This window comes from Centruroides vittatus, unplaced genomic scaffold (genome assembly GCF_030686945.1).
Source record: "Centruroides vittatus isolate TY-2023 unplaced genomic scaffold, ASM3068694v2 contig_18, whole genome shotgun sequence".
NCBI lineage: Eukaryota > Metazoa > Arthropoda > Arachnida > Scorpiones > Buthidae > Centruroides > Centruroides vittatus.
The window spans coordinates 1,471,529-1,490,522 of NW_027121101.1; the positions used below are offsets into that span (position 1 = coordinate 1,471,529).

Genomic DNA, 18,994 nt, shown 5'->3' on the forward strand with positions numbered 1-18,994 from the left:
AAATAAAGATGAAAATATAAAATTTAAATTATAAACCTATAAATTTTAAACATTTACTCATTTTTTCATAACTTATTATCAAGTAAATGATCAACAAAAGGCAGACTTTTAAAGTCACACAAATTCTTATGAGATCTGTTGCATTTACAGGCAAACTCTCTTTTTATGCCTTGTGTATTGCATATGACAGCATTTCTAACCTTTCAAGTCAAAATCCAGTAAAATGTCTGAAAAAATTCTACAAAACACTATGTAGGCCTAAATTTCTTTTAAACCAATGTGGGGATTACCAACATTTGGGACATGCTGTGCCATTTATAACATAATAAATCTAAGTGTGTTTTGAATACACATGAAAACATAATTAATTGAATTGAAAGTAAACTGTTAAAAGTGAACAATCATTGAACAACCTTTTAATATTTATTAACTTAAATCTGTCGGTGGACCACCTGCCCATCATCGCACAGCAAGGTTGAGAAATGATGGCATATGACAATCACTTTTTAGAGAGATATATATTTAACCTAAATATAATTTTGTTAAAAACAATTCATAGCTACAATTTCTAACTTGCAATTTTAATATTAAGTGCTTCAGATTAAAATAAATGTCAACTGCATTTAATATCGCAAAAACTGTACCATTCAAGTATTACGAGAAAGTGACGACATTGTTTATTATTTTAGACAAAGGTAACACTAAACTCAATGCCAGAAATTGCTTGTTTGACAGAATTGCAACACTCCACCATTCCATTGCAATAAGAAAAATTGCTAAAACTTTTACAATATTTACAATGAAAATTTTATTATAATGAAAAATCTGTTTCATTAGCATTCAACACAAAAATAACTTTTAATCGCTAGCATAAATATAGGATTTGTTAATGAAGGTGAAACTGGTTTTTAATCCTTTTGGTACAAAAAGAGCTAATTACGTAAATTGATTTTTTATATTTTTACTTGGAAAACATTTATTTATGATTTTTATTTCACAAACAAACAAATCTCTAAACACCTTGTACAAGATTACAAATAAAGGAACAAAATATAAACTGACTGTACTTTCATTCTAAGTTTGAATGTGAAATAATCAACACTACAAACTAACACACGCACCGGGATTTTTTCCCTCTCCGGCTGGGTGTTTTATATTTATCAAAAGGTGAAAATTTTTTAAATTACCGACAAAATGGCAGCATTATTAGAATTAGTTTAATTTGTATATCAGTATAGATTTAACACTGGGTACACAACATTAATGCTTATACTAAATACAGTATTGATATATCATATATTTTGAAGCGCAAGACTTTACATTCTTCATGTGCGTCATTCACCTTTATCTTTAAAGAAATTGAGCTATATACTTTTATAAAATGAATTTATCAGTTTAATATAAATATTTTATATTAAATAAACAGTTAACACTACTACATCTAAAATAATTTCAGTTTGTTGCCTTTTTTTGTCTTGAATACAACCTTATTATTCAGGTGGGGACTGGCACCTTGACTTAAAAAGTTCTGTTGTGCACTGAATATAGAATCTTAGCTTGAATATATAGATGCTTCTTCTTATTAAAATATAACATTACAATATATCATTTTAAACAGCATTTATTATATGAATACAAAGTAATAAAATTGGATATATCTCTTAATTTGCACAATATGGATCAAAGAATGTTTCAAACAGTTATAGCTAACAATTATCCAAAAATGATGAATCAAAATATGGCCATTAGGAATAGAAGATTAAAGACAACTGTCTTAATTGCTGAAATTTTATAGATCTAAACTGATAAATACAAGACTCAAAATATTTGTTGTTATTAAATTAACATCTGCTAAGCAGATTATTATAATCTAGTTGAAAGCAGATGGTAAAATTTTAAGATTATTCATAATTAAATATTACAATTCCTAGCTAAAATATTCTTAATACATAATTTTAAATTTTCTAACACACTAGCCTATCATTACAATTTAGATATTTACTGATATAATTTTTCATTTTTTCAATAATTTTTCAAAAAAACAAAATATAGCCTAGTCTCTATGGGATATTTTCCATCAGTTTTTTTCTGTATCATCTGAAATGTTCAAACAATAGATCTTCAAAAAATTATAATTTGATGATCTTTATTCTTGTGTACTTGACAGTTTAATTTATCTCAGCAGTTTCAATAGAATTAAGGCCCAAGAACTGGACAGTTCACTATTAGAATGCTCATATTTTTGAAACCAATCATCAGAATACAAGCAACATAACAGAGCATTGTCCTATTAGTAAAAATATAAATTAGCCTCAAAATGTTATACTGGGGGTGGGCAAGCAAGAGTTCAGTGGGAGCCGAAATGTAGGTTTTGCGAATTGCATGGGAGCCGCAGTTCTGTACTGTCGTGGCGGATAGTATGGTAAGGCGCACAATTTTATTATATAATATAAAACAAATATTGAGTTTTTTTTTTAATAAACATATTTTCACAAAATTATAAAAATAAAATTGTAAAGATAATAATAAAAAACAGAAATTAACACTTTCGGCAAGAGCCGCATGTAACTCAAAAATAGCCGCATTTGCCCATGTCTGTGCTATACTAATATACATATACAAATGCCCAAGACAATGCAGAGAAAACTAGTACTTGTGGTTTCACACAAAAAAATGTTCGTTCAAAGCCACTTTAAAAAACAGTCCTAAACTATCACACCATCAAGATATTAAGAATATTTTATAAAAATATATTTCACATATACAAAATGTTTCAAATGCCCCATCTCATTTAATATTAAATGCATCAGATTTGAATCCTTTCATTTATGATATGTTTTACTCAAATTTTCAGAATACCAGTTTAGAAATAAGATTACTGAAATATTTTTTCATCTGGTAATTCTTAAGAAAACTGAATTCTTGATCAACTAACTAATTTTAAATTCATGTTCTTCTACAGTATATTTTTCATTATATAAATATGAAAATCACATATAATCATTGTCATATGACATACAACATATCAAATTTTGAGTAATCTAATAGTGTAAGTCAAATAGAGTAGTCTAATAGCGTACCTGTCTAAAGTGAAACCTGAATAAAACAAACCTGCCTAAGTGGAAAAAGTTCTTTGGAACAGGATGATCTTTTTATATTAAAAAGAAACCTGTTCAAAACAGAAACTTGCCAAACTGGAAAAAATATTCAGAACCATGCAATTTCAGTTTACACAGGTTTTACTGTATAACAGTTTCCAGTTGTCATTCACTGTATAACACACTGTATGCAAACATTAGCTGTATAAGGCCACTTTTATCTACCTGTTATAAGCACTTTTTAATAAGTGGAAGTTTTGATTCTTTCTGACAAACATTTGTATTGTACAATACACTCTCAATCTTTTAAGCAGCAAAACAGTGCTTAATAATAAATGTTTTTGGTCTTTAATAAAGATCATCATCAGGTTAAGAAGAATTCTATCAAACACTATAAATTCAATGGTTAAGAATGCAAGAAAAAAATATAAATTTAGAGAATGCCAAACATTACAAACTGAACCAAAATAAAATACCAAAAATATTTAATTTTTGTATTATTTGTATGGTACAAGCAAACCCTGTTTATCTAGATTCCATTCATCTAGATTGGTCTGAGTACTCACTAGTATTTAAATTTTTACACATTTTTGTATAAAAATTTTTATTTTTGTGAAATTGTTTAAACATTATTTATGAACTCAATACTTTAGTATGTACCTATGTAGCATTCTTACATTTGCAAGGATTAAAGTTACATAAATAGAAACATAAAAGTTACTCAGTACACATATATATACAGGTAACACCCGTATAACACGGCATTTCTATAGCATGGATTCACTCTAACATGGTTGGAGAATTGGGTAAAACCCTTGTACAACATGAAATGTAATAAAAACTATTAAAAGCAAACTTTATTTAATTTGAAATTAGGGAAATCCCTGTACAACAGTTCAATAAACGTGATAAAGCTTTTAAGTGCGAAAAATACCTCATTTGGCATTTTTCATTTGAGCGTGTACGTACTATCAGATTTTTCTGCATAATTTTTGTGAACTATTAGTACATAAGTACAGTATGTAAATTTTCTTTTCCCACCTTCTGTCGATACACGTGGTCCTTCTTGAAACTTGTTTCAGTGTTGCCAGATCTTGATGCTTTGCTTTTGGTGTTGTTTAATTTATATTAATATGTATCACTTCTTAAGAAAATTTTAATAAAGATATTTATCTTAATTATGAAAATATAATAGCATGTTTTTTAATTTTTGGAACCTAACCCCCCTTTTAGTACTAGTTCTTTGTTTTGTATACACAGATTCACATAACACGGCAATTTCTTGAAACATAACTCCTGTGTTATACGGGGGTTACCTGTATATATGTACTGAGTTACTTTTATGTTCCTATTGTTTTCAAGTCAGTAAAGCACAAGTTTATTTTCAATCCTTAAAAAGTATTTCAGTATGGAATTTTTAGACTTGAATTTCAGTTTATCTGAATTTTCATTAATCCGGATTGGGTCCCATCCCATTTGATCCAGATAAACATGATTTGACTATTATTATTTTATCATAATTAATTAAGTTTGTATTTGTTAAAACCATCAAATACAGCTTAAAAACAATAAAACTAAAAATCTAAAAATGTTTATTTTGTTTTTTCACCCTTAACTGCCTTTTATCAGAGACAAAGAACACCGAGGATACTCAGAACAGAAAAACAATCATTTATTTTTCAAAAACAAAAACAACAAGCTATGCATTTCAGGTAAATTTTCTAAAAATATTGTCACCCTCTTCAGGCTTTACCTATTTCTTTTACAAATTTCCTGTTGTACATCATCAATTAGTCTTTTAGTTTTATTGTTTTTAAAGCTTGTTTTTAACCTAAAACCAAGAAATAGTATTAAATCTGCCCCACTGTATGTTTTATAAAATATAATTAAATTTGCTTACTTTTTATACTTCATTTTCTGTAACGTTAGAAGTAACATTATACAGTTAACATTTACATATTATAACTGCTTCTAACATTTCTAGTAGCTTAGAAAGTAGAGTGGAAGTGTTAATTATTTTCAACCAAAATTTGAATTAATGAACATTATTTAGAAATTGTTTATAAAAAAACATTTCCCCTTTAAGTTGCAGAAATATGAGAAATGAACAAAACTATGTTCTTTTTTTTTTTTGGTGAATATTATAGTGAAATAGGTAAGTAAAGTTTACAAGTGTGACTTTCGCAAAAATGTTTTATATATTCCATCATATGACAAATATATAAAACTAGTCTGACTGATTTCTACTAATTAAATGCCATCCCACAGTTTATCCATGTATAGTTCAGTTTATATTATAAATGACAAATTCAATAACAAATTTTCTAACCTGATTCAAGATTGTAAATAACAAGTTCATATATATTCATAACAACAAATGCATAAAAACTTGAATTAGACAAGACTGTCTTTGAATATCATTATATGCAATCAAGCTATGTACAGCCAATCAGACTACAAGAATTTATGAACATATTAGAATATTGTGTGCATTTACTTTTCTTAATGTCCTTCAAAAGATTTCTATTACTTTATTTTAAAAAAAGAAGGAAAAAAAAAACATCTATTTAGTATAAAACAAAGATAACTTCTCTTGTCTGGAAAGATGTCGTCTAAACACACATCCTATGAATAAGCTTTCTCTGTCAAATAAATAATTTCAAAGAACATTAGCCAAACATGCAACAGCATTTTCAGTACTACCCAGTTTTCATGATGATACCCATTTTGACAGAGCACCCCTTAGAGAATGAAATTTTATATAATATATATACTGTATATGAAAAGGTTGAAAAGAATATAAGTAAACTAGATTACAAATTCATATAATTAATCTAAATTTTAAACATGTCTTATTTAAACTAAAATTTAAAAAATTATATATAAATTAAATTATGAAACATGTATATTTGTAAACAAGTTATAATGATATAGCTGCCTATTAAAAAGTACTAGCTGCATATGCCTGGTGTCGCTTGGGCTTATAAAGAAATGGGAGATTGATGAGGTTGAGTTGGGAGAGAATAAAAAAAAACAATGGACTTAGTAACTAAAATGTACATTTATTAATTTCAGCATTTAAAATAATAAAACCATAAAACACACAAAATTGGTCAGGGTAAAGTTAATAGGGGGTGGGATCCCAACATAGACTTGTCCCATAGACTTAACATTATACCTTTGCCATGCCCAAACCACTGTATCTTTCTCAAATCTCTCTTCTGCAGCATCACCTACAGGATAAGAACTTTAATTTAATATCTGAACAGTATTTTTAGCCCCCAGCTGTTCACTCAAACTAAGTCTGACAAACTGAAACTCTCTTCAATTAATGTACATATATATATTAGATTCTTGCATAAAACAAGTAACATTCAAAAAATAAATGTTACATATACAATTAACTTTTAAAACAAAACCTATTTCTATTAAATTTGAAAATATTTTAGAATACTAAAATACCATATATATTGAAATAATCCAGAGACTCATTTTTTTAAGATACTGGTAAAAACCAAATAACTTGTCCCATTTATGCAATATTGAAACAAACTAAAAAATATATATTTTATTTTACTGAACATCTACTCTCAATCACCAGAACACAATTAACATTAGCAAAGTCTATATCTTTCTTTATAAGCTATTCTCCACCTATATGTATACAAAATCAATTTGCATACATATAGGAGGAGAAGGGTCTATAAAGACAAATCAATTCTGCTAATGATAACTATGCTCCAGTGATTGTGAATGGGCATTCAGTAAGACTTAAAAATATCTTTCTGTACTTCTGTAATAAAAATTAAAATCCAGGGCAAATATACTTTGCCCTGGATTTTTAATTTTTATTGACCAATTTAATTTATTTATTTTAAACAAATTTTGCTAATTTATGATAATACAATACAATCTTCACTCTTGCTGTTTTGTAGCATTCAATATGGCAATGATCATTTTACAACTCCATGTGGTATTAAGAATGAAAATACCGAGGGAAAAAAATCTAGATATTTCTATATCCAATAAAAAAAACCTTATAGGCAGATTATATATTAATGTATGTTATAATGAATTAGCCTAATAATTAAATGAAAGTAAAATTTCTTTACATTATTTGATTATTTAATTTGAATCGAAGGCAAAAAAAACTACTAAATGACCAACAGATTAAACTAAGAGGTAATATAGGTATAAAGATTATTTACTGTCAATCTCATTTGTATATTTAACTTTTATTTGCTCACAAAGTTAAAAAATGTTCTAAAGTAGAACCTCTAACATTCTGTAAAGCTTGATGCAGGCCTCTAAAAGAGACCGAAAACATTCTGTTTTGTATTTAATTCAAATACATATTATTTGCTAGAAGATTGAATGCATGGTATGTAGTGTTTAATTTTAATAGTAATCTATAATGTTTAATTTTAATAAACTTTAAGGTTATCTATGATAGTATATTTTAAAAAATTTTTAATTAATTGTACTATAATGTGGAAAAAATATTTAGAAATGCTATCATCTCATCTATAATTTCTGCATCGAGCTTCTGATTTGAAAACTAATCAAAATAGAGTAAAATCCATTTATTGAAATCAGGGATATTGCTATATAGTTATCAGAATTAGCAAGTCTCAAAACATAATTTCAAACACACTATAAAAACTTGTTTATTGTAATCAGAACTCAGTTATAGATATCATTATCTTCAAATGAATGAACAAAAAACTATCTTTTTGTGTTATGTCTCCACTGATAGGCTGATAATAGGAAATTGCCATCAGTTACTCTTATTAGTCTTAAACAAATGCTTTAAACTTCAAAAATGTCAATCATTTTATTTATTTGTTATTTGTTTACAGCACACTAGTTTAAATTGTTGGCATTTCTTACTTCAATTATGCAATAGTTGTTGTCAAAGACAGTACTGCAAAATTTAGTAGACAAACTTCACTGGATGTATTACTATTCATTAATAATAATTAGAACTAATAAATCATCAAGTAATATAGTTTTTAATTGTTTTAACGTATCCTTTTAATATCAGAGTCAATAAAATAGAACCTGAATTTCCACTAATTATAATCTTACTTATTTATCCTGCTTAATGTTCTCATTTGGTTATTGTTATCAGTACAAATGAATCTGTGTGGATTTATGGATTTAGATTCAAAATGTTATAACTGTAATTATATTTTAATATTGTCAAAGTGAAATAAAAATAACTGTTGCAAGTGATTATTTATATTACTCAAAGACATAAATCATTTAATAAATGTCATGGTCTTCCCAATGGATTTTGAAAACTGATTTTAAGTATCTGTGCCAGGAATATTATTTAAATTCAAAACCTGGCAGACAAACAAATGCCTTAGCTAGGGCACAAAAATCTAGAACTTTTCTGCAGAAACTAAAAATAAATTTATAGTCTCCTTTCTAAATTTATTCTTGTTAATGATCAATTATAGAAGCTATCAACATACATCAGACTTTAAACTCAATTATAACATGATATACCTAGATTGATGTTAAATATTTAATTTTTTTATATCATACTACTGTGTATTTTATCAATTTAATATATATGCTGTAATTATTTGTAATGTCATAATCATTGAAAAAGATAGTAACAACAGTTTCTTTCCAGTTTATTTGATTTCAAACCTACATATTTTTGCATGATTTCTATTGTTAAATATATCTACTGAAGAGAGAGTTATAAACTGATATGATGTATATATTTGCAGATTAAACTGCAAAAAAAAAAAACAATATGCAATGGTATTTGTAGTGCATAGATTATCAATCCAATAATTTTTTTATATATAGGCCTAATATTCTTAATTTAGCAATTATAATAAAATGAATTTATTTATTTGCTTCCTGCATAAAAGACACACGAGTAGAGAATTGCTCTAATGATAAGTAACAGATTAAAAAAACTTCTAGGAAATATTTCATTCTGAAACTAAGAAGCAACTATAAGAAAAATACATGCAATACAGATCATTTTTATTTTCCAATAACTATCGAGGGAAGTCATTTATGTTACCTAAGAGGAAATAATTGCAAAAAAATTCAAGTATTTAGTATAAACAATTTTGTTCAAAAGCAACTTGTGGGAAAGATAATTTTTGTGCAAATTTTCATTATAACATTTGTATATTTAGCTCATTATTCATTTATTTTTTAAAACATTTTAAAGTATTTTAGTGAAATGTTTTACTATATAAACAAATTATGTATTCTGTTTACTTACTAAAAATTTTGCATTATTACATCTACAGAAGAAAACATTATTTTCCTGCATAAAAGAAATGCAGCAGTAGGAAAAGTTTACAGTAATAAAAAAAATTTAAGATTTATTGAATAATTCTTGTATTCTTCATTACATTAATGATTCTTACTCAAGAATCATTAAAATAATGTAACAATAGAATAATAATTACATTAAAATAGTCTTATTAATGACAAACATATACTATAAAATTAACATTTATAACTTTTAACACTTTTGGAAAATAAACATGTTTACAATATTCTTATAATATATTTAAATTACTAACTCAGGAAAATAATATATGTAATGAGTTTTCAGTTCTATACTTCTAAATTTTACAATGTTTTATTAATCATTTTTAATCTGCCACAGTATTAATTAATTCACTGCTCAATGAAAATTTAAAATGCACAAAATAGATTTATAATAGAATAATAGAAAAGAGATTGTATATTTTGTTTTGTTTATTATTATTATTTTTTACTTTACTCTAGTATTTTAGTATACCTCTTCTAAGTTTATTCAAGTAAAAAGTTCAGAATTTTGTTACAATAAAAAAAAAACCAAAGGAAGCAGGACTTTATATTGTAATAAAATTTCATTAGCTAAGGGAATAATAGTTGATTCAGTCTCAATTATAAAGATTAAACTTTTATTTTAAATCTTTCATGTAGACTTAATTTCATCTATTAAATCCAGTTAAAAATTATTACTGTTGAATTCTATTACTAAATGCTTATTTTAAATTCTTTTTCTAAAATTTGTTAAGTGTTTCCATATTTGCATAAATATTGAGATATATTGAAATTCTAATATTCATTAATTCATTGTAAATATTAATTTAAATACTGAATATAATTATACATTAAAATTAATTTATGATTACAAAAATAATGGGAAATGAAAATCATTGGCAACAATTTGTTGAAGTTTTAAAATTCAGCTGTAATTTATTGTATTATTTTCTATTTGTATCCATTAAAGATTGGCCTAATAAACTAAAAAAATATAATTAGTTTTGTATCCTACATACATACTATAAATTTTGAATAAAGGCAGTTTTTAAGTTGCATTCTTGGATTGTCTCATCTTGTATATAATGTTTATGTGTATAATCATGACTTTATGAATAGTATTTGTAATCTGTATTTACATATTATATAATTTGACTTTATATATCTATCCTCATTCATCTTCACTGATCAACAACATGAGATTTCTGTAAATTTCTGTATTGATGATGATAATGTTATGATGTTATGTTATTGATGATGATAATGATAAGTTAAAACATTATGTTTTAACTTCTGAATTTTTGCAAAAATAATTTTAATCTCAATACCTCCTCTTCAGCCAGAATGTCATTATCTTCTTCATTTTGCCCATCTTCATCATAAACTTCATCATCATCACGAAATTCATCTTCTTCTTCTTCGTCATCACTAGTATCATTGGTGCCATCAACTTGAGTAATAGTTCTTACCTAGCAATTATATTACAATTTAAACAATATGAGAAAAATTTACTATCAAATATACAAAAAATATTTTATATTAGAATTTTCCATTATAATAAATGTTCCATATTTAACTTAGCATTACATATACTTATAAATTATTAAAACTGCCTTACTTGTTGTGTTGATGTGTTGGCTTGTGTCACTAACTGTTTTTGTCGTTGATCGGATATTAATGTTTGATACTGAATACCTGCAATTGGTTGATCACCTGTTAAAAAAACAAAACATTTTGAATTGAAAAACATATAAATCAAAATTTTTTTTAAAAAAATATAAAACAAAATCATAATACTTGTCTGCAAAGTGGTTGATTGCTGTTGGCCTGTGTTTAAAATGCTACCTTGTTGCAATGCAGCTTGTTGTAACAGAGTAGCAGCTACCTCTGGTGGTAAATTAGTTAATGTGGTAGGGCCCGACTGTAATCAAAAAGAAAATTTGAAGTAATACATACATAAATAAAGAATAATTTGATTACAATCATACAACCATATCAATTTTATTTTGGGGAATTTATGAACTGCCTTGTTTCAAATAATTGTTAACTACCATATTTTACAGCATACAACGTGCACTCCCATTTCAACACAGAATTTTAGGGAAAAAAGTATTTAGTGTGTTCAATTTAAGCCACCCCACACCTTTGGCACTCAGCTTCAAATTTTTTTTACTGTATTCTGATTTTACAAAAGTAGAATCAGAATGCCACACTTTCATTTATTAGGTAAAAAAGAGGAGTTTAAAAAAAGTCATTAAAATTAAAATTTACTGTTAAAATATTCAACATGAATACATGAAAATTTCCTTAGCTACAGCAAATAATACTATTAATATATTTAATTAACAATAACATTTTTATTCAAGAGTTGGGCTATATAGAGGTTACACATAGCCTACTATCTAGGCCATTTGGGAAATTCTTTAGCCTGTAGATGATCACAACTTAACATACAAGATGCAAGGTGATTTTTTAGCTTTTCTTTTTTTTTTTTTGGACAAAAGTCCCATCTTATATGCCATAAAATATGATAATTATGAGTAATAATGCTATTTTTTCATTTGAATACAAACAAATAATTTGTTTTTAATACATAGTTAAAATTTTAAACTTACTACAACAGATTGTAGTCCAGCTTGAGATATCTGATGAGCAGGAAGAGTTATTGTTACTTTCTGTGGCATTGTGAAGGCAACAGTTTTCTGACCCTCTCCCTAATTAAAAAAGTAAAATTATAATAATGCTTTCCCTAACTGTTAATTTTTTTTCCTATCAGATAAGATAGTTGAAATATTTAAATTATCTTCTTCAATATTCTAAAACAATTTTTTATTTAAATACATCTCCAATACTCAATATTATTGTTTAAAAATATCCAAACAGAAGAAATTTATAAATCAAAAATTTTTTATAACTAAACAATATGATTTTCAACTGATTAAAAAAATTTTTTATTTAAAATTTTACCATATAAAGTTTGACAATCTGATTCCTGGATTATGTGAATTTATAAGAAACACAATAAACTTTTTCTTCAAAGTAATTTCTTTGAGGTACTTCACATTCCTGCACTCCCTCACATTGTTGTTAGAAATATCTTTTAAACTTTAAATCTACTGTAAGAAATTTCTTTGTCATTTGTCATATTATATTTAATGTTTTCCTATACCTTCAAATCACTTTTCTTTAAATGTCAATTCAATTTTAAGAGGAGAAAGATAGTCTATAAGAAAGAGAAATCAGGAGAGCAAGGACAATGATTTAGTTCTATAAGCCTATGCTTTGTCAAAAACTTGATCACAATAGATAGCAGCTGTGCATAGTCATAAAGCAGGAAGTAACTCCTTTTTTTCCCGCAATATTCTTTTTTTGATAAAATTTTTGAACTGAATGATCCACACTTTGTGCATAATATTCTCTACTCACTTTTTCTATTGGAACAAATTCCACACAAATAATTTCAAATATTTTTAAATTTGGTTATCTAGTATTTACTGTCTTCAATATCCTCTTGACAGTCATAAAGAGTAACAGGAAACATCATTGCCACACAATTATGTTATAAATCTGAAAGTTTCAGTCAGATTAGTTCTGTTTGACTTGCAACAAACTTTAATGTTTATTCTTTGCTCCATAATTAAAATAATAACAATATAAAACTTCTGAGATGATTAAGTTGGAATGATGACTGATATGAGTTATAGAAGAAAACAACAGTATTGGTCACAATCATGGACACATTGACTCTTGCATCTGTGCACTTTTGTATACTTAAAATGGATTCAGGTTTGGAATTAAATTACCAAACTTTGGAGGAAGGGGGAAAAACAATTTTGGATAAGAAAAATTTCTTTACCTGTGGATCCTTTAAGTCAGGGGTCCCCAACCTTTTTGTACGTAAGAGCACATTCTAGAATACCGGCTGGACAACGGGCACCATTTATTTTTTCAAGGTGAATTTATATTTGGACATAGTTAACAGCGCCGGATTAAGCCTCTAGCAGGCCCTAGACAAAATTTAAATTGGGGCCCCATTTAAATAAGTTGCTTCTAAACAAATCTTATATAATGTGACATTAGCATGGGTGACACCTGGTGCGGATATCATTGTGTCACCCAGAAATATTTGTAGACGGTGCCAGAGATTACTTCTGACACACGGATAGCTGTTGACCTTTTTTTTTTTTTTTTTTTAGTTAACGACTGCTGAAATTTGTAGGTCACTCCAAGTTACGGGCCCTACACATTTCCCTACTTTGATTTTACGGTATTCAGAACGGACCGTTTTACTTCATTTCAGGTATGGGAAATTGCATTGGTGCAGATTTGGCAGAGGGGAAAAAGAGATCGGTCGCATTTCGCTTTCATCTGTGTTGGACGCCATTTCTACTTTTGAATGGTTAATCATTCAAAGTGAAAAAACTTTTACATAGCATTTTATTCAAAACCGAAATATTTTTATTTTTATCGTGGTCGCACAGTGGCGAGCACACGTAAAACGATTGGCGGGCGCCATGGTGCCCGCAGGCATAGGGTTGGGGACCACTGCTTTAAGTAATTAATTTTTACAAAAAATTAATTAAAGGATCTAGAACTGAAGATAGTTTAATATAAAAATATTTCATTTCCAGATAATAACTGTAATAAGTGTTTACAGTTTAACTATTTTTATAGACAGCTCAGGACAAAATAAATTGATAGAAAAAGGGATCAATCAGACTTGCCAATGACTGCTTGTTACATTTATTTAACTTATGATTAAATTCAGCATATTCACATCAACACAATTTGCAAATCAATTAAAATAATTGGCATTGATCAAATAAACTACTACTATTATATATTATTTATCCTTATATTGAGTACGTTAGTAAAACATAGGATATTTATGAAATTTTTAGGCTTTCGAAATTTCAATTTTGTTTTCAACACTAAAGAGTTTGCAATAAAATCATATCTTTTATAGATAAAGAGAACAACAAATTACTATTTTGTTGGAAAATCAAACAAACCATGCAATCATGTTTTAACAAAATTAATCAGCCAAGATAAATTATATCCATCTTTTGATAATTAAAAAAAAATTAAAACACATCTTACTAAATTATCAAAAGATTTATGTAATTTGAGTTGTTAATTTTATTTTAAAAAATCAAAGTTACTTAATTTTTAATTATTTTTATTTTTAAACTTTTAATCTTCTTTAAGAAGTAATAATTCTGAAAACATTCAATTATAAATTCAGTTATAGTAAACTAAATGTTAACATTTTAATTCTATCCAATAATTTTTGAATATTTCAAATAACGCACTCTCAATATTTATAATATAAATGATGTTAAATTTTTTACTTGTATTCTTGTTTATGCAAAAGCAATGCAGCTGTCATAATTAGAAATTAAGCATTTTAAAAGCATTAACAATTTTGATTAAAAATTTAAACTGTACTTTTATAACAATAGAAGAAACATTTTTGAAGATATTTCTAAAATTATATTAATATTTCTTAAACATTATTAAATGTTAAACGGTCATCTTTAAAAAGTTCATTTTCTGTAAATAATTACATTTACAAAATTCAAATCTTATATCCTTTATGATATTTATACAATATACATTGTTATCAAAAACTGATAATGTGGTGAATATCACATAGTTTTGACATAAGCTATTGAAAAAATAACTATTCATTTATAGGAATTATAACCTTGAATGAAATGTAAAAGATATACAGTCAGCAAGTTCATCATTCACGTTATCTACAAAAACAAGTTTATTCAGAATTATAAAAAATTTTCAAAAGCTAAACCCAATTTATCTGGATTGGTTTAAATAGTCATTTCTTTTTAAATTTTTACACATTTAGTGCAAAATTATTCTTTGTGATATTTGTGAGAACTGAAACATTATTTACAATCTTAATATGTACTGTACCCAGTGGTGATATTCAAAATATTTAACAACGGGTTCACTAGCAGAAAATTTTTCCCTAATAATCACCGACAAACAAAATGGAAGTTTTGGCTAGAAATAAATACAATACCTTTTCTTGCGATATATCTAATAATCAGTGGCGTATTTGGAATGCAGGGGGCCCTGGGCGAAGACCAGGTAACAATATTATATTAGTGCTGTCGACCTTTTTTTTTTCTTTTTTTTTTTTAGGCAGAAAAAATTTTCACCCTGAATGGCACCGCTGATAATAGACAGATGTCAATGTCTCTCGAAATACAATATCCTTTTTATTTCGCTGTCCATAGCCCGACACGTGTTCCACAGCCATCTTGTATTATCTCGCGTGCATGAGATTGTGGGATCTCTCTTATGACTGGATCTAGTTTCAAGAACTCTCTTGAATCGATCGCAATTAAACCTCGTTTCGGTCGAGATTGAAACGGTCGAGAGAGATCGCACCAAGGCATAGTCCCCGACCTTGTTCACAATCTAGATTGAAATGCTCAGTGCGAATGGGGCATAAGGCTCTAGTTTAGTAGTGTTACAGAGTATAATACGTATATTTTAATATATTTTTTAAAAGAAACAAAACCACTGAGAAATGTTACGTGTGTTTAACAAGGTTCGGGAAACTGAAAATTTTACCAACGGGTTCGGCCGAACCTGTGCAAACCCGCTGAATATCACCACTGACTGTACCTATGTAGCAATCTCACATTTGCAATGATAAAAATACATATTGTTTGTAAAAGTATATGTACTGAGTAATTTTTATGTTCCTATTGTTTTCAGGTCAGTTAAAGCAAATAAAGTTAATTTTCAATCATTAAGAATTATTTTCAGTTTGGAATTTTAGACTTGAATTTCAATATCCAACTAATTTTGATTATCCAGATTTTCATTAATCTGGATTGGGTCTGGTTCTATTTGATCTGGATAAATGGGGAACTACAGAAATTTTAAAAATAGAAAGAATAAGAATAATATAAAAAGAAATAAATTTTTTAAATTTACATTTTATCTAAATTGTAATAATTTTTAAAACAACTTATAATGTTAACAAAAACCTTAATAGTTTGAAGTATTAAAACAGTAAGTATTGCATAAAAAACATAATTTTTTTAAAAATCTATTCTTTACATCCTTTTTACAGTCCAGCTCAGAAGTAATGGCAAAACTGGCTTGAAGATATAACTAAATCTTCATAAAACAGCAAATATAGATTATTAAAAAAATTTACACAAGTTAAAAATGATGAAAATGCCAACCTTTTATTGTAGAATTCAATGCTTTCACAATAAAACACTGATTAAAAATTTCTCACAATATCTACCATGTCTTGAAGCCATAATATACCCAAAAGGACCACCAGAAGACTCCAAGCAGTTATGGCTATTATGACTTCAAGACATGGTAGATATTGTGGGAAATTTTTAATCAGTGTTTTATTGTGAAAGCACTGAATCCTACAATAAAAGGTCTGTGTAAATTTTTCAATAATTTATGTTCACTGTTTTACAAAGATTTAGTTATATCTTCGAGCCAGTTTTGCTGTTAATTCTGAATTGGACTGTAAAAAGGATGTAAAGAAAAAACTCGAAAAAATTATATTTTTTATGTAAGTCTTCTAATACTTCAAATGAAGATAATCCTGGGTTATGTCATTATTTTGTTTAAGCCTTAATAGTCTTTTTATGGTCTGTGTACTACTGTATTATTACTACTGTGTTCTTTAGAATTAAGCATAAAATTGTTATAGAGAACTTATCACACAGGAATGCTTTTTTGATGGAAAAAGTAGACTTTATATTTTATTTTTTATGAAAGGAAATGCATTTCTGGCCATTTGCCCTTCATCTGTCCTCAATGTATAATGTGGTAAAACTGGAATGATAGTTATTCCAGCAGTCACCATTAGACATCATTTCAGTATTACCATAAGGACTGATTAAGGACTGATGAAGGGCAAATAGCCAGAAATGCATTTCCTTTTGTAAAAAAAATAGAATATCAAGTCTACTTTTTCCATCAAAAAAAGTGTTCCTGTGTGATAAGTTCTTTATAGGAATTTTGGGCCTCCAATGTTGTTTAGAATTAATCTAAACAACATAGGAGATAACAAGAAGCAATCAAGTACTATTATTATTCTGCTTTTATATAAATATAAAAGAATTTCAGATATATTCATTGAGAGAAAAGTATTCAGTAATAAATTTGTAAACAAGTGTAATATTTTAATCTGTTAAAACTTATTGTCTTATTTATTTGGACTGATATTTTTGAAATCAAAACAGTTTACTTTCGAGATGTAAATTCAAACAGAAAATATGTTTTTTTAAATAACTGCTTATTTGTAATGTTTTAAATAGTAAAATGTTTATTGCATTCTGTGATAAATAATTTAAATATTTAAATAAAATACTAAATTAAAAGAAACACATTCTGTTACTGTCATAAGTGTTCAAATGCTATTTGTAATGAGAATTTCCCAGTGTCCAGACTTGGATATAGGAACCTTTTATTAATTAATAATTAATAAAAGGTTCATATATAAGTAATAATAATAGCAATCATCAACTCTTCTAAGATCCTAATCAGCATCATTCTGGATAGGGCAAAACAATTAAAATCCTATTTCACTGTATCTGAAGGCTTCTTCAAACAAAGGTGTGTTTTTTTTTCTGGAGGTTTGGAGGCTTTGAGGACTAATGTTTTTGGTTTTTTTTTTCTTTAGATGTTTCTGGAAGTCTTACAATGTATCGTAAATAAAATGTATTTCATTTTTCATACAATTTTTAAAGATATTTTATAAACCTTGCATTAGCAATGTCAGAAAAGGTTTTTCTTCATCTTTAATCAACTAATAGTCAAAAACAGCTTCCTAGTATTTGCTATTCTTTACGTTTTATAAGAGCATATTCTCGCCAAATGATTACTGGATTATATCAGGTTACATTCTAAGTAATTTCGGGCTGATTTTCTTCTTCCAGAACTTTCTAAATTAATTATAATTATTAAATTTAGCAAGAGATATTGACTAACACCTACTTCTAGCATTTAATTAATAATAGTAGTAGTAATATAGTCCTATATAATCTGGCAATTGTTTGGCTTTAACATATAACTGTCAGGTTTTAGATGTTTATATGAGTATATTCTCTTAACTTTTTGGCTTTTAAACTCATAACTGTTTGTTACTATTGAAAGGTTTCGAAAGAAAATAAAAGCAAGCTTAATCTGTTAAAAATTATTGTATTGCTTTTGTTTATATCAAAACAGAATGTCTTGGAAATATTTGTTTATTATACAAATACATATTATAATTTTTAAAAATTATATTTTACTAAATAAATACACTCAGTTCTGTTTTTATATTTTCTTGGTACCATACACAGGCCTGTATGCAAGATAGCATAACGATGCTTGTACTATCTAGGTGATCGATCTTATCACATGTATACAAGCAAGAGGAGGTACTACAAGATACTACAGTCTTGTTCAAAACTGTACTATTGTTCCAGAGAAAATTGTTCCTTTATATTGTAATCACTTATTACCATCATTTCATCATCCAGTTTGCATCAATAGAGTTTCATTCAATTCAAACACCTCCAGCTTAGTGTAACTTTTCAACTAATTAGCATCAATGT

At 27.0% G+C, this 18,994-nt stretch overlaps 1 protein-coding gene across 1 annotated transcript in view; it reads right to left on the reverse strand.

Moving 5' to 3' along the window:
• Positions 1-18,994, reverse strand: part of LOC136969539 (transcription initiation factor IIA subunit 1-like) — a 57,437-nt gene that overhangs the window by 3,602 nt on the left and 34,841 nt on the right. The window contains exons 5-8 of the mRNA XM_067263741.1: positions 12,005-12,103; positions 11,187-11,310; positions 11,008-11,102; positions 10,718-10,858 (exon numbers count right to left, since the gene is read on the reverse strand). Of these exons, the coding sequence (XP_067119842.1) occupies positions 10,718-10,858; positions 11,008-11,102; positions 11,187-11,310; positions 12,005-12,103 (459 nt within the window). The remainder of the gene's footprint in view (positions 1-10,717; positions 10,859-11,007; positions 11,103-11,186; positions 11,311-12,004; positions 12,104-18,994) is intronic.